At 50.7% G+C, this 24,516-nt stretch overlaps 1 protein-coding gene across 1 annotated transcript in view; it reads right to left on the minus strand.

Annotated features, from left to right (window-relative positions):
• Nucleotides 1-9,387: 9,387 nt before the first annotated feature.
• Nucleotides 9,388-24,516, minus strand: part of TGFBI (transforming growth factor beta induced) — a 31,447-nt gene continuing 16,318 nt past the window's right edge. Inside the window, exons 7-17 of the mRNA XM_046668240.1 lie at nucleotides 22,315-22,456; nucleotides 19,462-19,674; nucleotides 18,480-18,617; nucleotides 17,735-17,880; nucleotides 16,784-16,920; nucleotides 15,837-15,967; nucleotides 13,317-13,441; nucleotides 11,925-12,027; nucleotides 11,270-11,349; nucleotides 10,502-10,526; nucleotides 9,388-10,025 (exon numbers count right to left, since the gene is read on the minus strand). Coding sequence (XP_046524196.1) covers nucleotides 9,985-10,025; nucleotides 10,502-10,526; nucleotides 11,270-11,349; nucleotides 11,925-12,027; nucleotides 13,317-13,441; nucleotides 15,837-15,967; nucleotides 16,784-16,920; nucleotides 17,735-17,880; nucleotides 18,480-18,617; nucleotides 19,462-19,674; nucleotides 22,315-22,456 — 1,281 coding nt within the window. The 3' untranslated portion in view covers nucleotides 9,388-9,984. The remainder of the gene's footprint in view (nucleotides 10,026-10,501; nucleotides 10,527-11,269; nucleotides 11,350-11,924; nucleotides 12,028-13,316; nucleotides 13,442-15,836; nucleotides 15,968-16,783; nucleotides 16,921-17,734; nucleotides 17,881-18,479; nucleotides 18,618-19,461; nucleotides 19,675-22,314; nucleotides 22,457-24,516) is intronic.

Here is a 24,516-nt window from a genome sequence, read left to right on the forward strand (position 1 = left end):
GTCCTGAATCCCAGTCCCAGACATCCCATCTTGGCCCAGAACACAAGCTTTCCATGGAGCGAGGGTGATTCAGAGGCCTCTGCAGATGCTGAGGGAAGGAAACTAAATTCACAAGAATATTCCCAAATATGATTTTCCTAATGTTGAAAATATAGTTGGAAATATGATAAAAGGGCTTTTCTTCTTAATCATTCACCAGTTTAAATGCCTCTATTAGTTGTCTCCGGCTGTGTAACAAGTTACCACAAACTTGGTGGCTTAAAACACCACCAATTATTTCAGAGCTCTGTGAGTGAGAATTCTGGGTGGACTTGACTGGGTTCTCTGTTCAGGGTCTCATGGCGTCTGTGAGCCCTTACCCGGAAGCTCTGGAGAAGAAAGCGTTTCCAGCTCATATGGGTGGGTAGGTGGGAGAATCCAGTTGCTTGTGGTTGAGGTCCGAGGGTCCCCTTTCCTTGCTGGCTGTGGGGCGCTGGGGCTGGGGTCTAGCTCTCTGCTCCTAGAGGAGCCTGCATTCCTTCTCACCCGGCCCCCTCCATTTTCCTGCCTTATTTTTACTTTAAAACTTATTAATAATTTATTTTGGTGCAATAAGGAAGATCACACATTATGTATGCTCACATTCTCCTCAAAAGCATCTGGAAGCGTCTGATCCAATAATCTGACAAGGTTGTACTAGTTGGTAGAATTATAGGGAATCTTTACTTTTTCTTCCTGCTTCTCTGTATGCTCTAAAACTTTTGCAAGGAGAAAGTGTTAATTTTATAAAAAGAAAAAAGTTATCTTCAAAAGCAAAGAAATCTGATTCCATGAGATGTTAAAAGGTACGAAATTAACACCAATTTAAGTGGTGTGGAACAGGTGCAAGCACAGATATGTAAATCAAAGGCACAGAAAATGTGACCTCAAAATACAAGCTGATGTGCTAAAAGAAAGCGCATGTCCGAGAAGGCAGAACAAAGTCATGGGGAAGGAAGTGACTGGAGACTTCCTAGTGGCGGGATAAAAATTTGGAGGTGAAATTGTTCATTAAGGTCCTGAATTCCCATCTTAGAGTATATTGGATTCAAATTGGACTTTAAAGTTCGCAAGAAAATGATAGACACATTAGGAAATGAAACTAAGTTCACAAATAATGATTTTTCTAAAACTAAAAACATGGTTAGAAAGAAGACCAAAGGGCTTTTATTTTTAATCATTCACTGGTATAAATTTCATGATCTCTAAAAAGGTATAAGCTATTGATAAATACCTTCAAAGATTCACTTTATTTATAGGATATTTCTCCTGGTTGAATTCTCTCAAGTATGTAAACTATAAACCAAAAATAAAGGTGTTTCCATGTTACTCAAGCGCCCTGGGGTCCCCACGAGGGTGGATTCTCCCAAGTTGAAAACGTCTTAGCTTCTAAGCAAAGGTCTTCCCACCCTCCTGACATCTGCAGGGGTCTCCCCAGTGTCCTTGCTGAGGCAGACGGCGCACAAGCTTCGTGGGAAGGCCTTTCCACACCATGCCTGATCCCGACTTTTCTGTCTCCTCTCTTGCTGTCAGGCTGCCCCTGGGTCACTGAGGGACGGCCTCAGAGCCCTCCTGCAGGCCCAGCAAATGGGTTGCAGTTCAACGGCTTACTCATTTTCTATTTATTGATGACCTACTGCATGTCTAAGCTAGATGCTTTTGGGGCAGAGGACTTGCCTGCTCACTCAAGAAGCGTGCAGTGCTGCAGAGTTCAGGCTGAGTGGCTGTACCTGGAGTAGGGCTCAGGAGGCGTGGTCCTCAGAACTGTGTGTTGTAGCTACCTGTGCATTTTCCTCAGAGGAGGGTCCCCGGCTTTCATCAGGAGTCCCCGGCTGAAGGAAGATTAGGAGTCCCTACTCTAGGCTGAAAGTTAGTAGGATCTGAATAAAGGTGTTTCCTCTCAGAGTAGGGCAGGGATTTGAGGCTGCATCCTGGCAGTTCAGAGTGTTCGTCCTTCCTTCTCAGGCTTGTTCTGAGGTGTCGCCCCTGCACGACTGAAGAGCTGAGGACACAGGGGGCTTACACGCTGGCCCGGATTTCGCTCCCCACCACCAGGGGACTTAGCCTTCTCCTCCCCCAGCAGGGCTGTTTCCCTCACTCTCCACTTCCACTTCCAGAAGCCCTACTGAGAGCTGTCATCAGGGAAAGGTCCCTGTGTGCAGATGGCTTTCTTGAACTTGAATTATTTAAGGGCTGTTGCCAAGAAGCCATAGGGACTCACTGGCCTCACTGACAGGAGAGAGTGGTTTTCCATCTGTTCACTCAAAATCTCATTTCTGCCTAAATGAGCATATTTAATCAGAAGTCTTTCCCTTCTGTCTCTGCTGCTCACAAATCTCAGACCTTCTTCCTTCTAACAGAAGTGGAGGAAGAGGATCTTAGAAATGGGGAAAAGCTCTCTAAGCACAAAACCTCCTCCCCAAAGGAGTTAGAGGGTCCAGTCACCTGCTCAAGATGAAGTGACCCGTTCTGCAGTGTGATTAAGCCGCTGTTGTCTGTTCTTTGGACTTAGATGCTCTCCTTGACCTGGAGCCTGCTGACCCATGGAGTCTTCTTAGCCGAAGTGGACTAAAGTAGAGCTGGGAACCCGGCTGCCCTGGGGATGGTGATGTCCACAGGCCACCCTCTGCTTTTCTGGGAGAAACCTGAGGAGCATTCTGGATGCAGGATTCCTCCAACCCACATGCATGAGAACCCCCAGAAGGATACCAAAGTCTCTGGAAAGCCCCCTCTTCCTTTTCAGAGAGCGACAGGGGCCTGAGCTCACCTTGTTGAATGAAGGAGCCATTTGTTCTCTGGAAACCAGGCTCTGGGGTAACACCTTTGGAACACTTCCTGTGTGCCAGGCCCTGTGCTAGGTGCTGGGACACAGGGGTGGGACAGAATCCCTATCTTGGAGTAGCACACACCCTAGCAGGTATAGCCAAAAAGGAAGTGGGAAATTACTCCAAATAAGTTATTAGGGCTGTGATAATGGATGCACAGGGGATGGCGTGAGGGGCTTCTGATCCAGGCATGAAGGATGAGACTGAACAAGTAGATTATTTCCAGCTTTTCATTTACCTACAGGGTTCTCAATCCCTAAAAATGGCATCCAGTCAAGCACTCAAACCAGAAAACGTATCGTTTTCACCCCTCATTCCCTCTTCCTCCAGATGCAGTCCTCTTGCCTCCACTGAGAATGCTCTCGCCAAGGTTACTGATGACATTCACCTGGCCGCATCTAATGGGCACACCAATAATTTAACAGAGTTGATGCTCCCTCCTTCTCGAAAGGCTCTCCTCTCTTGGCTTCTAGATTCCACACATAACTTCTCAGGCCCTTTTGCAGATTTCTCTTCCTTTGCCAGGCTTCTAAACGCTGGAGCAAGCCAGGGCTCTGTCCCAGGCACTCTTCTTTATCTATCCTCTCTCCCTAGATGATCTCGCCCAGTGGCTACTTTTGAATAACACCTATTTTTGATGACTCCCAGATACCCCATCTCAGGCCTGATCTCTCCCCTGAGGTCTGGGCTTGGATATCTAGAAGGCTTCTTGACATCCCACTTAGATGTTAAACAATTTCCTCCACTTAAAATACTCAAAGTAGAACTCTCAGTTTTCCTCTACCAGCAGCTCCTCCCCCATTCTTCTGCATTTTAGAAAAAAATGGCACCACCTTTTAGCCAGCTGTTCAAGGTGAAACATAGGCATCATCCTTGAATTTTCCCTTCCTCTCACACCACTCTTCCAGCCCATCTTCAAGTCCTGTCTGTTCTTCCTCCAAAATACATCACAGATCCCTCCCTGTCCTTACATGTCTAATGCCACCGCCCTGGTCATCCATCATCTCTTGCCTGGATGATGGTAACAGCCTCTTAACTGGATTCTCAGCTTTCACTCTTACCCTCACCCTAACTTATCCTCCACACTGAAGGCAAAGCAATGTTTCAAAAACATGTTGTAAAATTAAGAGAACACTTCCATTTACAATGGCATCCAAAAAAAAAAAAAAATACTTAGGAGTTAACCAAGGTTCTATGAAAGACTTGTACACTGAAAAGTGCAAAAGATTGTTAAAGAAATTAAAGATGATACAAATAAATGGAAAGACATCCTGTGTTCATGGATTAGAAGACTTAATATTGTTAAGATGTCAATAATAGACAAAGTGATCTACAAAGTCAATGTACTCCCTGTCAAAATCCCAATGATGTTTCTTGCAGAAATAAAAAAATCCATCTTAAAATTCATATGGAATCTCATGGGACCCTGAAAAGCTAAAGTAATCCTGAAAAAGAAGAACAAAGTTGGACAACTCACACTTCTTGATTTCAAAACTACAGTAATCAAAAAAGTATGGTGCTGGCACAAAGACTGACATACAGACCAACAGAATAGAGAGCCCAGAAATAAACCCTCATATACATGGCCAAATGATTTTCAACAAGAGTGCCAAGACCATTCAATGGGGAAGTAATAGTCTTTCCAACAAATGATGCTAGGAAAACTGAATATCCACACACAAAAGAGTAAGATTGGACCCTTACCTTACATCATACACAAAAATTAACTCAAAATAGCTCAAAGATCTAAACATAAGAGCTAAAACTATAAAACTTTTAGGAGAAAACATAGGAGAAAAACTTCATGACATTGGATTTGGTAATGATTCCTTGCATATGACACCAAAAGCACAGGAAACAAAAGAAAAAATAGATAAATTGGACTTATCAAAATTTTAAAAAATTATGCATCAAAGGACACTATCGACAGAATAAAAATGCAATGCAAAGAATGGGAGAAAACAGCTGCAAATCATATATCTTATAAGAGATTAATATTCAGGATATGTAAACAACTTCTATAACATTAAAAAAGCAAGAAACACAATTCAAAAATGGGCAAAAGACTTGAATAGGTATTTCTCCAAAGAAGATATACAAATGGCCAATAAGCACATGAAAAGATGCTTAACCATCACTAATTATTAGGGGAAAAAATAAAATCAAAACCACAATGAGATATCACTTCACACTCATTAGGATGACTATTATCAAAACACAGAAAATAGCAAGTGTTGGTGAGGATGTAGAAAAATTGGAACTCTTGTGCACTATTGATAGGAATGTAAAATGGTGCAGCCACTATGAAAAACAGTATGGCGGTTCCTCAAAAAATTAAAAATAGAATTACCATATTCCATTTCCATTTCTGGTTATATACTCAAAATAATTGAAAGCAAGGACTTGAATAGATACTTGTACACCCGTGTTCATAGCAGCATTATTCACAATAGCCAGAAGGCGGAAGCAACCCAAGTGTCCATTGATGTGGTATACACACAGTGGAATTTTATTCACCTTAAAAATGAAGGAAATCCTGATACATGCTACAACTTGGATGAACCTTGAAGGCATGCTAAGTGAAATAAGCCAATCACAAAAAGAAAAATACTATATGATTCCATATATATGAAGCACCTAGAGTAGTCAAATACATAGAAAGTCAAACAGTGGTAACCAGGGCCTGAGGGGGCGGGAGAATGAGTTGGTGTTTAATGGATATAGTTTCAGTTTTACAAGATGAAAAGAATCCTGGAGATTGGTTGCACAACAATATGAATGTACTTAATGCCCCTGAACTGTATACCTAAAAATAGTTAAAATGGTAAATTCCACACTATATATATTTTACCATAATAAAAAAAATCTGATCATGGCACACCCCTCCCTATCTCTCTTCTTGAGCTAAAATCCTGCAGGAGCTTCTCATTGTTGTAAGGATAGTGTCCTAAGTGCTTACCACAGCCTGCAAGCCAGGCACGGTATGGCTCTCAGACATCTCACCAGAGGAATTTTCTCTACCTCTCCACTCTAGCCACACAAATCCTTCCAGCACCTGCCTCAGAGACTTTATGCACACTGTCCTTTCAGCCTAAACTCTCTTCCCCAGCCCCCTCACCCCTCAGGTCTCAGTGTCAACTCCACCGCCTCTCTCATGGACGGCAAGCTCCGTGATGGCAGGGACACCACTGCTGCCGCTGGCTGAGGTGTAGATGGCTGGGTGCAGCCTGTCCCCAACCGGCCTGAGGGGCGGGAAGGTTCCTGTGGGGCAAGCCTACCTCAGCTGCTTCCTTCCTCTCCCAGGTCCCAGAGTCCTCTCCCCACCCACAAGGGAGTGTGAAGTGTGAGTTGCCTGGACCCCAGGCTCTGTCTTGGGCTTCTTAGGGCTGTGTGTGTGTGTGTGTGTGTGCGTGAATGTGTACATATAGGCGGTGTCCCAGGCCTCCACTCCCCACTGCTTATTCTCTGAACTGGCTTAGTTCGGGATTCGGCGGAAGGATCCCACCGAGCGGATGTGTTTCTTTCCTCTCCAGGCAGGACGGCCAGAGGCGGCCCCATCTGACTTCTCTGGACAGGGCATTGGGCCCGTCCCTCATTCCATGGCCTTCTCTTCTGGCCTTGGAAATTCTTCTGAGCACAATATTCCAGGCAGCCCCTCTCAGACTATGACACTGAATTATGGTTTCAAGCACAGAGGTATTTTCCTCTGCGTGAGGAATCCCTTCGCCCTCTCTTCTTTCCTGACACCCACGTGGCTGGGGCATCTATGACTGTTGCTGGCCCCCTCCCAGCCCCCCAGCAGCGTGTAGACAAGTTATGGTCTAGGCCATGCAAACAGATACCAGGCCTGCTGGGGCTTCTCAGGAGGAGTGGGGGTTTCGAACCCTTTCTGGTCACTCTGGTACCCATGTCCTACTTTCCCAGGGCTGCCTGGCCTCCTCCTCAATGGGCCTTGGTGTGGGGGGGTGGAGGGGACGGAGTGGTTAAGAAGTGTAGGGTCTGGAGTCACATGGGCCAGGTTTGTGTTCCAGCCTCTTCCTATCCTGTGACCTGGCAAACTACTTTACTTCTTTAGGCTTCCATGTCCACAGCAGTAAGATGAGAATTCTACAAGGACTTCCCTATTTCATAGGACCGATGGAAGGAAGAGGAAAGATCACACATTTAGGTGCATAGCCCAACCACTCCTCTGGCCTGATAGCTGAGCTGGCCTCTCAGTTGGCCAAGGCGGCCTCCTGTGTGGGAAAGGCACAGCCCAGCCTGGAAGTCCTTGGCCCCACTGCTGAGGGTCCACGCAGCCCTCTCTACCCCAGGGGCCTGGTAGCCCCAGTGACAGCACAGAAAAGGTGATCCAGCAGAGCCCCTTTCCCTCCTCCCTCTCCTTCGTTTTTCCTGGTTGGGGCCGAGTGGGCAGGGCTCACAGGAGGCCTGGGCAAATTCCCTCTGGCTTGGGCTGCTCTCTGGCCTTCTGACGGAGGCGGGCACAGGGCAGGCGCACACCTCCCTCCAGCAATCACCTACCCCCCGGAACATTCATTGTCCGACTCCTCGGCCCTGGGAGTCTGCAGCACCTAATTCTCAGCATGGGTCTCCAGGGAAAACGGGGGAGAAGTGGGTGCTTAGGACCCAAAAAAGGGAACTTGACCCTCTTTGGCTGGGAGGGGAAGGCAGGGCCACCGCTGCTTATGGTTCTGTCACATGGGGGACTCTGGCTGAAAGAGTAGGGTGAAGATGTTGTCCCGGAGGCTGGGATGGGATGGGGGCAGGGCCAGGGTCACAGGGACAGATGGAGGTGGGTTGGCATTCTTAAGGAATCGTGTAGTGATTTTTATTTTAAATTAAGAGATCTTTAAAAGTTATACTGATCGCCTCTTTGGGTTCTGATGTTGTCTCGTAAAGTCCAGGGGTGCGCATTTTGGGTGCTCAAAGTGAAGCTCAGCCGCAGCACACCCAGTGAGAGCTAGGCTGTCACTGGCAGCCCGAGGCAGTACGACCACCCAGGGGCGGGCGAGCCGGGCAGAGCTGTGGGAAAGTGACAACGGGACCAGGCACACGCAGAAGCCAAACCTCACCTCTCGGGACACCTTCTCCGGAGCTCCCTCTAGCCTGACTCCTTCCCCTCCAGGTTAACATCTTCAACTCCTCTCATTTCCTCCTACTTCCCGGAGCTCCGGGGTCATTTCCTCCCACTTCCGGGAACTCCGGGGTGTCCCTTCCGCCGGCCCCCACTTCTTCAGATTCCTTCATTATCTGTCGCAGAACCAGCGCTGTCCTTCAGAGTCCACGTGGACCCATAGGCAATCGTGCTGATTAACAACTCTCTTCCCCAGGAGTAGGGAAGCTTCGTGAGAATAGGGACGTGTCTGCTCCCCAGGACCTAACACAAATATTTGCGGAACAAATGGACGAATGACTTTATTGGATGACGAGTCTTTCCCCAGACTGGAAGCTGTGTAAGGGTAGGGCTCTGCCTGCTGTCCACTGCTCTATTCTGGCCGTGGACACACCGGCCGTGGACACACCAGCAGTGGTGCGGTCGACCGCACCATCTTTGGGTTTTCCGGTCCGTTAAGTGAAATGAGCTCCCCCTGCTGGAGCGAGTCAGCCTTGGCAGAGTGAAGAGTGGAGGGCAGGACTGGCCCATTCTCCAGGAAAGTGGGTGCCTTTGGGAAAGACACAAAAAGGGGCTCGCAGCTTCACTGATCCTGAGCAGTCCCAGAGAGCAGGATAAGAGTAAGGATATCTAATGCCGAGCCAGGCGTTTTATAAGGATCACCTCCTTTCATCCTCACAACGGATCTATGAAGTAGTTGCTATGGTCCTCCCTGTCACAGATGAGCAACGGAGGCACTGAGAGGTTAAGTGACAGACCCAAGGCCACATAGGAAGGGAGAAATGATACCATGGCCGCATTAGCCTCTCAGTGCTAAGGCCATTTTAAGATGAAGATGGGGAAAGGGATTTGAATGTGGGTCAGCACAGAGGGTATGAGGCTCGAAAACCTGGACTTGCTTGCTTATCAAATGGTGGTCTCTGGGAGTCAGGACACAGGGGTTCCCGTTCTAGCTTGGCTATTTTCTGTGTTACCAGTGGTTCTCCCTTTCTTGAGCCTGGGTCTCCTCATCTGTGTAATGGGACCGTGCTGGCAATCACTTCACAGGGTGGTGCCGAGGATTCAAAAAGTCCAACACAAAGCGGGGGCGGGGGCGGGGATGGGGGGGACAGTCACAATCCTGGAAGGGAGATGGACGCCTAGGGCCAATAAGAGGAGTAAAGTGCTGGTGAAGTGACCAGTGAGGACTCGAGACCCCAGAGCTGACTGAGACTGAAATGAAAACAAGCTCAACAGAGCCTTAGGTTTGAACCTCCATGTGCTGTCTGGGTGTGCGAGGGCCAGCTGCTGGCATCTCCCAGACCATCCCTCAGCTCCTGCTGAGCTGCTCTGGGTGGAATCTCCGTATGAAGGAGCATCAGAGCCCCAAGGAGCAGAAACCCATCCCTCGTGAAGACCCAGGCCAACACACAGTTCCCATCCACACGGGCATACGTTTCTTTGGTTTTATTATTACAAACACACCATGGCTCTGCCACACCTGGGAAACCCTGGGCTCCGCACACTCTACCTACCCACTCTCTTCTACCTGGACAGGGCCACACGGAAGTGTCCAAGCCACACGTAGGCACAAGACATGTTTGACAGATCAGTTCAACTCATAGCTTATAATGATGCCATTTCTCCAGCTGTGAAAGAGCTTTACAAAAATGATACCAGGGCTTCCCCCAAGATACTGGATTGCTTGATTCATGTTCCGTGAGCGCCACAAAACTTCAGCTTCCTTTTCTAGAGAACTTGGCATAGGCAGAAAATTCCACATTTGGGACAGGTCCTTTCTGGAAGTGAATGTCAGGCAGGGACATCCAGGTCTCTGCATGCAGTGGGTTAACAGCCATGTTTGGGGGAAAAAAAGTTAAAAGTACATCTCCCTCCTCCCCCCACCCGCCCGAGGCTCAGATCTCATTATGGTGCAGCCCATGTACATTGAAGTATGATATTTGGTTTCAAAAACATTCAGTCTCTTTGGCAAACTGAGAGAAACTGGCGGGGAGCCTCTGAGGTGCCTTCCTCCTGTGGTCCTTCACACTACTGCTTCATCCTCTCTAATAACCGCTGATAGACAGGGGCTGAAAGAGAGAAGTTTGAAAGACTAAGAAGATGCAGACTTCCCTAGATCAGTCTAGGACGCTGTCAGAATCATGAACCTGGGGGACAAGTGGCTTCCTTCTACCATACCCTCCTGCACACAGCAGGCACTTTTCGGTTTGTGAAGCTTCGTATCTTACTCAGTGATGTTCTGAACTGGGATTTTCCACATCTACCAGCTCGAAACCACGTCTGCACCGTGGGCTTCTGCCAAGCCCCTGAGCAACACTCCCAGCTCCCAAAGCCAAAAACTCAGATCAACCCTAAAACGTTGGCACTCTTATTATCTCCATCTTATGGAGAAGGAAATTGGGTGTTCTGTGTCTGACCTCAAAGGCCAGGCTCATTTTATTTCACCATGATGTTCTTATTTATACACAGCAGATGGCAGGTTTGGGGCTGCTTGGGGGTAAGGCCTAAACAAGTCTAGAGGACTTCAAACCCAGACCAGACTTACCTAGTTTCACAGAGCTCTGGGCAGCCTGAAAGAAAACACAAGGTGTCAGGTTTTCTAGTGACAGTCATACCCACACCTGCTTATGGCAGTGGCTTTGCCCATTGCTACCCCTACTCAGAAAAAATGCTGGGGTTGAGGAAGAGGAAGGGGCACAGAGAACTGCCGGGTCCTGGGGAGCCCCAGAGTTGGTCTTGTCAGCCCTAAGTGATGTGCAAGCCTCTCCCAAGCAGAGTCTGAGGTGGGCACAGAAGAGCAGAAAGAGTCAGAGAGGTTCTGAGAGGGAGGTGGGGCTGAGGCAAGGAAGCAAGGTTCTACACACACAGCTGGCCCTGTAGCCAGAATCCACACCACCGCCCAGGAGAGCTCCGGTATCACCCAAGATGGGCTACGTCGTGGAACACAGAAGAGAGACTTGGAGGCCCAGGCTCAGGGCAGGCCAGGCCGCTGTAAGGTGAATTTGGGATGGGTTGCCCTCCTTGGACAGAGGAATTCCAGAGCTGTTTCTCTTCTTATCAGCAGTGGCTTCCCACAGACTGAGGCTCAGAGGCCTCACTTTGAAGGCCTGGGCTTTGGCCCACAAAGGAAGCACAGGCTGCCTGGGTTCTTTCCTCTGAACTCCATACAAGCCAAGGCTAAGGATGCCCCAGTGGGAGTGGGAGAGGTTTCAAGAGAGCCCTGGGAGAGCAGCCAAGGAAGACAGGGGCCGGGAGAGCCTCTTCCATGGGCCCCAGCAGAGGACCTAAGGGGTGAACCCAGCGGGCATCTTACCCTGGAAAATGCGGATGCCTGTTTGAAGATTTCAAGTGCAGAGTCTGCAAGTTCATCCCCTCGTTCCTGAGGTCTGTTGGCTGGAGACGAAAGAAAGGCAGCTTTGGTGGGAGGGAAACTATTAGCATGTCATTCATAACCATGACTGAGGGGCACTGTTGGGCTTTCTGGCTCACGTTCTCAAATGAATTTTTCCTTTATAACTTTTCATAACTTATGGTGGAATTTGGCCCATGGGGAAAGAGCTCAAAGAAAGCTGAATGCACAAGTGAGGACAGAGGCTGGATTCAAGTTCAGCTTTGCTGGAGGTAAAGAGAGCTCTCACGAGGTGAGATGCTGTAAGAGGGTGCTCAGAACCACGTTCACAGCATCCACGTGTAACAAACAATGGGCCATGTCTGCATGGGGCCAAGACAGCCAGGCAATTCAGCAAAGAGAGGTCTGTCCTCAAGATCCTTAGGCTAGTGCATTCGAGCCAACAGCTCCTGATTCGCTTTTCAATCAGCCACAGCGATGCCATCCACAGAGGCTCAGCTTGCATGTCGCACATTAAGCTTATCTTTGCTTAGAATAGATTTTCTATTGAGCACCAGCTGCCACGTGTAGAGAAGGGCCAGCTGCAGACTCAGTGGGGATGTGGTACTCTAGGCCTGACCTGGAGGCTGCAGGACAGTGTTGATGGCGTACACAACGCCATTTGTGGCCATGATGTCAGCTTCAGCAACAGGCTCCTTATTGACATTCACGACATTGTTTTTCTAGGAGACAAAAGACAACAATTATTGAGTGTGGAGCATATTTATCTCATTCGTTTAGCAAAGGTTTACCGGGCACTTCCAGACGCCAGATCCTGTGCTAAGTGCTGGGGATGCTCTGGCGAAGGGAGCCCTCCCCATCCACCACAGACCTGCAGTGTCGGGGATTCATTCTGATCCCCGGATGGACTCAGCACATTGTAATTTACAAAATGCTCTTTTGCCTTATTCACTTAGTCCTCACAGCAACGTATGGTGAAGAGGTCCATACTATTGCCCCCGTTAAGGGAAGAGGAAACGGAGACTCCACAGAGGCCAAGCGCCTCCTTTGAACTCAGTAGGTGGGACAGCTGGGAAAGAAGCCAGGCCTCCAGCTCTGGGTGAAGAGCTCTTTCCACTTCTCCTCGGTGCCCTACTTAAGATTTCCTCACAGGAAGCACACCCAGGGTAAGTCTACCTCAGGCCTTCCCCAACAACCCACACATCAGACCCCAGGGAGAAGCGGGCAGCTGAAGCCTGTGACAGACAGGACCCCACACCCAAATCCATGAGCTGGGAGATTCTCAGGTGAGCTGCAGACGTGAGACAAGTCATCCCATCCCTCCCACCAAGCCTTCCCAGGCTCCAGAGAGAAAGTGACGAGCAAAGGGATGGCTGAAGGCTAGGAGAGGATCAGGGAACAGAAGCTGAGCCAGCCACACCCGGAAGAGCAGCCCCTCCACAGGGGGTCAGTGGCCTTGGCTGGTGCAGCCAGGGAGGCCACAGGCAGCTCGACGGAGCTGGGCTGGCTCTCTCTTCTCTCTTCAAGGTAGGGGTCCAATGGGGCAGCTCCAAAGTGGAATAAGCATCATCAGCTGGCAGAGCAAGGGAAGGCTCACAGGCCAAGCAGAGAAGAAAAAGCCCCTTGGGGTGGTCTGGCTCCTGGTGCAGCACAGTGAGCTCCTGGATTTGCGGGAGGGCGGGAGGGGATTGGGGATTGATCTCTCAAGACACACACGTAATTTCTATCACCTCCTTAACGGAAGGAAGATCTAACAGCCTCTCCCACATGCCAAATGAGATGCTTATTCCTCTGCAAAGCTGGAAGTTCTTATTTATGTCTAACCACAACCTTGCTTGATTTCCCTGAAGACCTTTTCTGTTTTCTCTCTCTCTTTGGACAAAATGCACTCAGAGATTCAAGATGCATCTTAAAAATGGTGTGTGTGTCTAATGCCATCCCAGGGGTAAGATGTGCCCTGGAATCCTAGTGGCAGGGCATGGCCAGCCTTTTAATTTTTAGACACACTCACTGAGCTGACTTCCAGCTTGTCACCTTGGAGAGACTTCAGCCGCACAAGGGCCCCGATGCCTCCACTAACCAGGATTTCATCGCCAACATGGTATTTCAGGATGTTGGCAAGCTCCTTGGCATTGCCTGCAGGTTTATGGGAAAAGGAGACAGAGTTAATCCCAAGGTTGGTAACTGGGGTGGTCAAGGGGGGTCCCCAGAGAAGATGCCAGTGGTTACCCCTGAAATGGAGAACTCCTTGCCCAGGTAACAAGCACTCATTAAGCACCCACTATGTGCTCAGCCCTCTGACCCACTGTCTGCATAATGGTCAGGAGCACAAGGCACAAGTCCATGGCAGCAGTCACGGGCTGCTGGTTAAGCAAGAGCTCTCTGTGCTGCTGAGAAAGAGTTAATCCATACTCTTCCGTGAGTATGACTCATGTTTCCATGAGCTAAATATTTGCTTGGAAAGCTAGGGACCTTTCCAGCACCAGCATCTGGGACATTTCATCATCAGTGTGGCTCCCGACGGTTATAACACAGTAGTGAAATATTTATACATTCTGCCCTCAAATGCAGATTCTGAGACGGCTGTTTCCTGAAGGGAGAACTTAAAAGACTCAACAGCTGCATTCTGGAGGAGCTATGGAGCCGATGAGGTCAGGACTGAGGGGGGTACTCCCTCAGCAGCATCCCTCCTTGTCACGTCTCAGCATTCCTTCCAGCCCACATCAGCTTCTCCACCAACTGGGGAAAGCAACCGATTGCTCATAAAGGTGCACAGGCATTTCCCAAATTAAGTGTGGGAGGCAATTCTGAAAGCTGCCAGCTGCCCTCTCATCTCCGTCAAGGCTGCCCCTGACACTCACATTACCAGCCAAATGGCTGGATTTCCCCCGGGCGTACGGATGGCTATTTCTAGCATCTTGAAACTGAGAAGGAGGAAGTTTTAAAGCATTTTGATGAGTTCTCTTGGTTATCGACAAATCCACATTAGTGCCCTGGGATGGAGCCACAAGGTACCAAGTGAGTTCTGCACATCCACAACCTGGAGCTGATAAGAGCTCCCTTCCACAAAAATACTGCCTGGGGGCGCTGAGCCGAGCCAGCCCCCAGGGTGCGAGGGGCCTCCTTCTTCTGAGATCTCTAACACCTGCATCGACCTCTAACACCTGGCTGCCCTCCGTCCGTCCAGGGAGTGCTGGGGTCTACTCCTGCCGCAAGCCTGGGGGAGGGTGTGAGTGGGAAGCTTTGCCCTGTTCCTTTGCCCCTCTCACACTGGAAATGAAAGGGAAGCTGAGCAGGCTCAGACCACCTGGGAAATAATTCTGTTCCTGCTGGACAGGGAGAGGATGGAAAGCTTATGTTCAGAATGCACTTCTCCCCTCTTCTCAGGAACATACATCAGCATCATAGACACAGGCATTCATTTAGCAATAAAGAAAATGAAACAGGACACAAATTCAGCTCCCAGCTGCCTGCAACCTGAACTTTCTATTCTCCTGCTGCAGAGCGGGAAGGGAGGTGTAGACAACGTGGGCCCCAAGGGTTGGCCAAGGTCCTTCCTCCCCCTCAGCCTCACCTTTCTGTGATGCGTGAAAGAGTCTCTCAGGAACACGCATCAGAGCTAAACACCACAACACCACCGCCCTGCCCGTCATCATAGCCACTACTGACGGAGGCCAAGTGCCCAGCACCGTGGGCAACACTCATTTAATCCTCACAACACACTGAGCAAGATAGTCTGACCACTCTCATTTTTCTAATGGGGAAACTGAGGCTCAGAGAGGTTAAGCAACTTGTTAGAGGTCACTCAGCTGGTAAATGCCACAGCCAGGATTTGAATCTGATCTCAGGTTATCCAGTGGCCAAAGCTCTTAACCACTCGATTGCCTCTCAGACATCCTGAATTAAGTTTCTCAGGGCTATGACTAGCTTCTGGGGAAAGCTTTTCTCCTGAGGGACTTCATTATCATTACGGTTTCATTAGCACTGTTCTCACAGGTCCTCAGTGGAAGACACGCCGGATGACTGGGCTGCTTGTTACCCCCATCAATTCCTTCTACTCTTCTCGGCCTTGTTTGGTGCTTGGGGAGGCTGACTGCTGGGAAGGGCATGATGCGGGCTCCCTCGCCCTCCTGTAATCAGTTGACAGGAGGCCGGGCAGGCAGCAGGCGTGTGGGAGGGGAAGGAGGCTGAGTCACTTAGTGGCCCCCTTGCGGTGGCTCTGATGGCAGCTGCATGTGGCTCTGGCCACTGTCCGGTGCCCCTCCCTGCTCCAGGGCTCCAGCTCCCCCTGTTCCTGCCCTCCCTGCTCAGCCTCTAGGCCCAGAGCGGGAAACGCTTCCCACGGTAGCTAGTGCCTGGGTGTCATCACCCTCTGCTGGCTCCTTAATCCTGTCCACATCTCTGCAAATAGTCTCATCATTAAATTTCTTTCAGTTGAACCTTTTACAATGTGCCAACTGTTTCCTGCTGGGAACTTGACCTAGACAGTTACTTTAGAAAAGTTGAAAAATGGACTAAAGTTGGTCTTTACCCAAGAGTTTGTTCAGTTCTCCTGGCGGCAGGGCCTGGAAGGCTTCATCTGTAGGAGCAAAGACCGTGTAGACCCCCTCCCGGTTGAGCGTCTCTGTCAGCCCCGCAGACTGGATGGCGGCTACCAGCATGCTGTGGATACACACAGAAAACGTCACCTGCCCGGAGGGGGAGTGGGGTTGTCATTGTCCCAAATACCTCACCACTGAGGGTAGGTGGAGCCAAGACCACTGGGATTCACACCCCTTGCTGGTTTTCACCTCCTCCCCACACACAAAGAGGGAACGAGTCCAGTCTGCACCTTCTGTCCATAAATGCTAAGCTCAGTTAAACGGCCAGAAGGGAAAGGCCAGCAGCGTGGCTGACCCAGAGACTGGCTGAGCCATCTGGCTGAACCACTGGGCCCTGGGAATGTGATTCCAGGGAGGGTCAAGGGTGGGTGGTGTCCCAGGCTGTCCTGCAGGTGGCTGAACTCGCGAATAGGAAATATGCAATGTCACAGCACCCCGTGGTGAGTGAGCAAGTCAGAAATGGAGAGAGTAGGGCAAGAAAATAGAGTGACACAGGAAGCTGGAGAAGGAGTGGCAAGGAATAGGTGCAATTATTAGATACAGCACAGAACAAGACTCATCATATACTCAAAACCAGGTGCTCTCAGCTTATTTGGGACTTTAAAATGGAAGTGTGATGTTTTCCTTGCATTTCAAGAATAAAAATGCAGTCTCTCCCTGTTCCCATGGATGTGAGGATTACACTCCCAGAAGTAACCTTCTTCCCAACATAAGTTTTCAAGGTGACCCTCATCTTTTCCACATCCCAAGCCTGGAAGGTCACACAAGCACACTGCCAGCATCAGTTGAACCCCCAAGGAAGTGCGGAGCTTGAGAGAGAGCTGAGGCCTGGTGTCCTGCCCCAGCATGACCATCTGGCAGGGATGGGGCTGGTTACCTGAAGCGATTATCCCCCTTCAGGACATCCATGACGGTCCCCACTGGGGGTGTCAGCACCCGGTCCATGGTGAACAGAGTCCCGTACCGCCCCCTCTTGTCATGGGCGGCGATGCAGCTGTTCTCGATGCACAGGCTCTGTGCAAAAGAGGGGCAGAGAAAGGGCAGGTTACCCGCCCAGGCAGGGGCCTCCCAACTTGTTCGGGGCATGTGCTGATGGATTCATGCACAAAGATCAATAAATATAGATCGGGGTGGGTCTTTTAGACAGGACAAAATGATGTGTTTTCTCTAGGAAAGAAAAAAATTAAAATGATGTTCCTTAAGGAAAGAAGGGCCACAGAGGGCCCAGTAAAGTTACAGAGAGGCCTCAGAATGAGAATATCATGTTACATGTGAGGCTCATTGACAACGACCAAATAAAAGGATCGAATCTATTTACTGGTTTATTTAACAGAGGACAACCATCTTTAGCCAAACTTCCTGGCTGGTCCCAAGAAAGGGTTATGTTGTGTTGTGCTTCCTGTTTGATATTCCAGGGTAACTGTTGGGTTTGAAGAGAGAGAAGAGAACCTTCTGGACCAAAGATAGCCATACTTTAGTTCAGGGGCTTCTTTTTGTATAAGCTAAAAAGGATTCAAAACTTCCATCCCTCTTATTTTTGTTCATCACTCTGAGTTCAAGGTGGACTGACTACCCAGCCAGGTCAGACGGGTGCGTGGTCTACTCCCAAAGGCCTCCGGAAAAGGAGATTCTCATCCTTCCACAGGATCCCATTTTAACTCTTTGATATCAGATACACTTTCCAGAAATTCCTTCTGCCCTCCTTAGAAACCAGTTCTCAGGCAAGCTCCTGCTTATTGAGGACATTTTTTTCTTTTTGACACTAATATGGGTGCCATTTCTTAGAGCTGAGACAAAGAAGGAGCATGACTTAGGACCCAGAACTTACATTACGATAAACAAAAACTCTCAGTTTTTTGCCACCCAGCGTGTCCAGGGTCTGTCCATGGTACAGATACTTGGAGGCCAGCTGGTCTTTAATGATGTGGTTCAGAAGCAAATTCTTCATTTGGGCATCAATTCGGGGGGTTCCATCTGCAAGAGAAGGTGTAGTGAGGTCAGAGGCATGCTCCAGAAATGAGGAGAACCGGAGACAAATGCCGCGGGAAGCCCGTCCCTCTTTGAGTTTGGAAATGGAGATTGAGAAATCAAGGGAGGCTGCCAATATTCCTTAACATCTGGCATCTTCTGAGAATTAAAAAAACAGAGAAAGGTCTGGATCATCGAGGGTGTTTGGAGTTTTGCCCTAAGAGGGAGGGGAAGCACGGACACAACTTGGCCTTCTTCTCCGCCTTCCCCGTGGCCACGGCTCGGCTGTATCCTCACTCTGACCTCCTGACTATCACATTGGCAGTTGACTCTGCAAATCAAAAGGCAAGGGAGTGCTCTGCTCTCCCGACAGATGCAAACTCTGGAGTTCTGAGCACCAGATCCCCAAGTGCATCCTCTGCTCTGCCAAATGGAACAACAGGGCCTCTGCAGTTGCTGGTGACATCACCTCTGCTCTCCATTGAGCTGGGTGGAAGCGCTCACGTTCCACACGGTGCTGCCGATCGGGGAGAGTGCTGTGGAGGTGACAGCGGGGGGCAGCTGTCCCCAGAGACAAGCTCACAGGGATGCCCTCCCCATGTTACCTTTGAATACAGAATTCAGGGGGGCCAGGAGAGTCAACCGCTCGCTTCCGGAGAGATGAGTGCCGAGCCCTGCTTGTCTGAAAAGGTCCACGGCTGTGGAAACATCCGAGTCTGCAGCCAACTCAAACAGCGTCTTGGCTACAAGGAAGGAGAAAGTCGGTTCCAAAGTTAAAAGTGCTGTTTTCATTTATCATTTGTCCACCCCAAAGCATGACATAGATCAGCAGGAATGTCATCTCATGAGTCAACAACCCCTCTAAATGCTGCTGGGGCACAGCAGGTTTGTGTCATCAGGGGTGCAGTGGCCCAGAAAATTTCACTGGTCGGGGAAGTGAAGTGAGGTGAGGTTCAGTAGAGGTCAGTCTCTGGCCCAGCCCCTGGTGAGGGCACTTCTACTGCTCGGGAGGAACACAGCTGTGTCTGTGTCATGGCTTCTGAAGAGCAGATAATGCCAGTGACCACACCCATACAAAGAGTTTTCTTCTGGTTTGTTTTTTTCTTGTGAAATTCCTTCACTCATGGGCAGTAGACCTCACTGGAATTCTACAATGAGGCTAGGACGCTGAATGAAATCCAAGCCAGAGTCCCTTCGGTCATTGCTCCCAGGGTCACTGACCCTGGGATGCTCAGGCACTATTGAGAAAACAAATGCTCTGAGGTCAGCAAATGGCCCTCCGTGCCCAATAAGAGCAGGCAGACCTGCTGAAAATCTCCTTAATTGAGTCGCTGCCCCTCCAGACACCTTCAGTGGCTCTCCACTGCTTCCAAGATAATGTCTGAACTCCCACGCCTGCAGCTCAAGATTCTTCACTGTCTGGCCGCAACCTGCTGGGTGCCCAGGCCTTCTCTCCTTAGAGGCTGTGAGCTGCGTGCAGGCAAGGAAGCAGCCCCAAAGACCCCTGAGTTCCCCAAGCCCTGCCACCATGGACGGCAGAGGGGGCCATGGGCCTGGCAGGACCGAAGTCCCCAAGGCCTGGCTTACCTGAGTCCGGGATGAGCAGCTCGTCGATGAAGTGGATTACACCATTGGTGGCCAGGACGTCTTTATTAGAGATGATGGGCTTCCCGTTGATGGTGAGCATGTCCCCGCTGCAGCCCACCTCCAGCGTAGTGCCCTCCAGGGTCTCCATGGACATTCCCGCGACAATGGCTTCGGCGCACATAGCTGACTTCAGAATGTGGTTTTTCAGCAGGTCTGGGGGCCGAACAGGACAGAGGTCAAGTCAGGACCTGCTCCAGGCTGAGCTCAGGGGCCAGCTTGCAGCCTGCCCACGACTATAGGGATCCTGTTCTCTCCCATGCTGACCTTCAGACGAGTCTGGGGCACCGCACGGCCCGGATCCTCCTCTCCTCCTGCCTGCTGACTTCTGAAACCAGCTGGGACTCGGTGGTCAGACGGCCCTAGTTTCAATCCCAACTCAGCCACCTACCAGCTGTGGGGCCCTGGGCAAGTCATCTAGCCTCTCTGAGTCTCCACTTCCTTATCAGCCAAGTGGAGAGAGAAGCACAGCACTCAGCTCCCAGGGCTGCTGTGAGGATGACATGAATTCTCGGGTGCAGAGCACCCAGCCCAGAGCCTGACACAGAGTAAATGCCCAGCACGTGTCAGCAACTAGCTTCTCAGTACCTGAACTACAGGGACAGGGGAAAAACTCAAATGATTTCACCCTGGGACTTCTTATCTACTGACCTTTATGTAGAATGTGGTGGGAAAAGATGGCAATGTTAGCAAATGAGAGTTTTGAATTATTTGTACATTTTATTTGTTTTTGTTCATTTCACTCAAAGGTCTATTAGCTGCCAGGATGTGTCTTGGGGGTTGGGGATGGTGATCAGAAAGACGTGGTCTGTGTTGCCCCATTCACCTCACCCATAAATCATAAATATAGTTGTTTATTTACTTGTCCAAGTGCTGCTTTAGGGCCAAGGCAGGGGCTGGGGGCCCTGAGGAAGCTGCAAAGTACAGTCAAGGGGGACGTGCCCCCAGCCCCAGCCAGGCAGAGCAGGTTCCCGGACAGCCACTCACCAAGGTCACCAAGGCCCTTTGTCTGGTGTTCTCACCACAGACGTGAGTTTCAACTTGGCCTGATTGTGGGAACCAAAACCATGCTGTCACAGACAGGAGGAAGTGCTGAGGCCCTGCAGAGGCACCGGGCTCCTGCAGAAGTGTCGAGGGCCTTAAAAACCAGTGCTGACCCGATGCAGCCGGCGGAGAAGAGAAAGGACGGCAAGACCACTATGGGAATGAGGCTTTGGGGATTAGCTTCCCAGGGAAGGAAACTGAAGGCCAGTGTGGGGTAGGGGTGACCTGCCAGGGCTACTCGGACGGTGAGCAGGGCCAGGGCTGGAAGCCAGTCTTCAAACAAGGCACACTGGCCAGAGCCGCTTCTTGCCCGTCTGCCAACCCACTAGGAACAACAGGAGACTGTCAGGGTGGCCCTCTGCCTTCCAGCCTGCCTGCTACACCCCACACCGAGGGTCTTGCTTTGAGCAAAAGGATCACTGAGTAGGAAAAGGCAGATGTACAAAAGGGATAAATCTGGGTGTTCTTTTCCTTTCACTTTATAATGAAAAGTCCTGATATCCACAAAAATAAAACTGTGCTCTGTACAAAGCCTGCTGTAGGGAGAACCTGGGTCTAACAGGAAGCTCAGTCTGCCGAACGGCACCCAAGCCTCCCCTCCTCCACAAAGCCTCCAGGACCCTTGGGCTGTGGGCGCCCCACCCTGCCTTCATCCCCACGGTGTCAGGAGTGTCTCTGCCTTCACACTCACCACATCAGATCCCAACAACCTGCTTTTAAGCCTATCATCCCAACGAGGCTTAAACCTCCTTGAAGGCAAAGGCTGTACTGTATTCACTTTTGTGGCCCCAGTTTCTGGCACAGGCCAGGCATGTAGAGGCAACACAACATCTGGACACAACAGATCCCCATCTGCGCTTTCAGAAATGTGCCCTTTGCCATCCCTGCACGGCTGCAAGGAGAACATTACATGTAGAGGGCATCTAAAGTGCATCAGGCTTCTATATAGTACATTTCAAAGGTGGATTTAAATGAATTCAAAGGAATGAAGTCATCCCTGGATTGTATTTGGGAGGAATAAATGTGGTTGGGGTACATGGGGACCTGGGGCCTACTCCCCTCTGCAGGGGACTCAGGGAGCAGCAGGCAGCAGCTCAGTGGTCCTGGTGTTGAAGGGGGCAGTGGGAGGATGGGGAAGCAGAGCCCGGTCCCCTCTTCTGATCTCCCTCCCATTCTTGGTCCTTCCCTCTCCTCTAGCGATCATCAACGCATCCCCTAACTTAGCAGCCCACTGAGGAGGTGAGGAAGGACTCAGCAAGGAAGAGTCAAGAGTTGATTATTACTGGATTTTAACTGTAATGTTGGATCACCCATGAGACTCCTGGCCAGACACAGGAAAAGTTTAAGGGTCAGAATGATGATTCCATTTCAAGGATCCAAGACTTGTCCTCCTCTCCCCACACTTCCCAGCGGCTGCCCGCCTGGCAGCCGTGCTTTGGCTTAGATCACTGGGGCCTTTAACTCCTCCTGAGTCTGGCCAGGACCTGCTTTGGACCTCTACCCTTGCCTCCCTCCTCAGTCCAACTGTGTCCCCAGACAAAGGCTGCTGCATTCCATCCTTGCCCGTCTGACCAGGGCTCTGCTCTGGCCTCTGCAGAGACATGGCTGGCTGGGAGCAATGGGACAGGAGGACAGGTAGAGTGTCTATCCTGTGAAGGATGGCAGGCAGCATGTCTGTCTGGGACGAGAGCAGGCTTTGGGCTAGGTCTGGCTGCTGCAACAAGGCAGCAGCAGGAGCCGAGGGGTGCTCACCTCTCAGGGCCTCTGGGTCCCCCAGGATCCGGTTCAGGGTCTCTGCAGGGATCTTCTCGAAGGCCTCATTTGTCGGGGCCAACAGCGTGAACTGGCCGTCCCCTTCGAGCAGGGTGTTGAGGCCCGAGGCGGCCACGGCAGCCTGTGGGGAGGGGAGGGGACACAGTGCTCCCTGAAGGCTCTGGGCATCTGTGCAGACCACAGGCACACACAGCCTTGTCGTGCTCCCTGGAGGGCTCCAGGTTATGGAGAAGCCCAAGATGAAGAGGAGCCAAAGCAAAGCTCACCTCTACCGTGGCTGTGGGGTCCTTGCCCAGCCTGACCTCCAGCCACCGTGGCCATCCCAGTGACCTCACATGCCTTGCTCCTCCCACCACCAGGCCTTGCCTGTCGCTCCCTCTGCCCTCCCCCTTTTTTTGCTTCTTTGATTCCTATTCCTTCTTTGGACCTGGACTGAAATGTTGTTTCTCTAGGTGGTCCACTTGGCATTACCCCCCCCTAGCCCGGCCCCCAGACGAGAGAGTCCGTTACACACACATTCACAGGTGGCGCTCCTCCTCACATTACAAACAGTTACTGGTAAGGATCACTCGTGTGAGCTCCATGAGTGGAAGGATCATGTGACCATTCTCTACAGAGCTGCTGGAAGGATCTTCTAAGAGTGCAAGTGGCTCCCTACCGCTCTGAGGATGAAGATACCTGCCTCCGCCAGGTCTACAGGGCCCTGCAGGATCTGGCTGCTCCCACCTCACATTGTGGCTGCCTTGCTGTCTTCTCCTGGCCCCCTGGCCTCCCTTCTGCTATTCCCACTTCTGAGCCTTTGCTCTTGCTCCCTCTCTGCCAGCTCTGCTCTTCCCCACTGCATGTCGTATAACTGGCCATTCTCATCCTTCAGGCCTCAACTCCAAAGTTACCTCCTCTGAGAGCCCTTCCCTGACCATCCAGTCCCAACTGGCCTCCTCTGCTCACCACTTACGCCGCCCTGACTTCACACGTTCGGCACAATCTGAGGTCTGAGGCTACCTTGTTTGTTTCTTGTCCGCCTCCCCAGAAAGACTATAAGTGCTACTGAGGACAGAAGTTTGTCTGTCTTGTTCACCTCTATAGCCCTGGCACGTAGAACAATATCTGAGAAGTAGCAAGTGCTTAATAAGTATGTTACTGGAAGGAAAGCTAGGCATTAGGGAGGGCAAGGGGGAAGAAGAAAGGAAGGACTATTTGCCAAATCTAAACAGTAAGAGGACGTTTCTCAGCGGGGAATCAGCTGCTGGTAAGCGAAACACGCCACCAACTTTGTGGAAACATCATTCCCTTGCAGACCCCTGACCGTCGAGTGACCCAGAAAGCAAGCAGGGCAAGAGCTGAGAGAGCAGGGTCCCCAGACCCTCCAGAGCCACTTCCTGAAGCCATTCAGTGCCAGTCCAGCCCAGGGGTGTTTGTGTCTGTGTTGGAGATCTCCAGGGGAGGAACCACCCCACTCCCACTTGGTATCCTTTGTGGTCAGGAAGTTCTCCTTGAATCAGGGCAAAAACCCTGACGGGGCAGCCTGTCTTCACTTCCTCCAAGCAGCCGTTGCCAAGAGGAAGGCCCACTCACCACTCTAGATGTAAGACAAATGCCTGCTGGGCACGGGGGAAGGAACAATATTGTGTGGCCCCAGAGCAGTTAGAAGCCAGGCCAGAAGTCGACCCCCAGTCTACACATTAGAGGCCCCTCTGCTGGTCTGGGCTCCAAGGAAACATGGGTACGGCTGGAGCAGGGGTCCATGGTGGGGACATGTGGTCTGGAAGATCACGCAGCCTGACAGACCATTTATTCTAGTTCCCCAGGTGGGAAACACCACCTGGGAGGAAGGGCCTTCCCACCTGTGGAACCCACAGTACATGGCCAGGCAGCCAAGGGCTCAGAGGACCCTGTACTGCTGCAGACACAAACACTGAACTTCCCAGGGGAGCCCAGGAAAGGAAAGCTTTATGAAAGAGAAGACAGGCAGAGGAAATTCCCCACAGAGGATTAGGATGTTTCCTTGTGACCAAGCAGAGTATCTGATTAGTGGATTATCCATGTTCATGGGCATTTAAAGGAACTTGCTCCATGTCCCCTAAATGACCATGAACACAGAGATATCCTCTGTTCCTCCTGCAGAAGCAGCCCCTCTTGGGAGGTGGTGTGTCCCCAGGCTGGGCCTCCTCCCAGGGCAGT

The sequence above is a fragment of the Equus quagga genome, chromosome 7 (assembly GCF_021613505.1).
Source record: "Equus quagga isolate Etosha38 chromosome 7, UCLA_HA_Equagga_1.0, whole genome shotgun sequence".
NCBI lineage: Eukaryota > Metazoa > Chordata > Mammalia > Perissodactyla > Equidae > Equus > Equus quagga.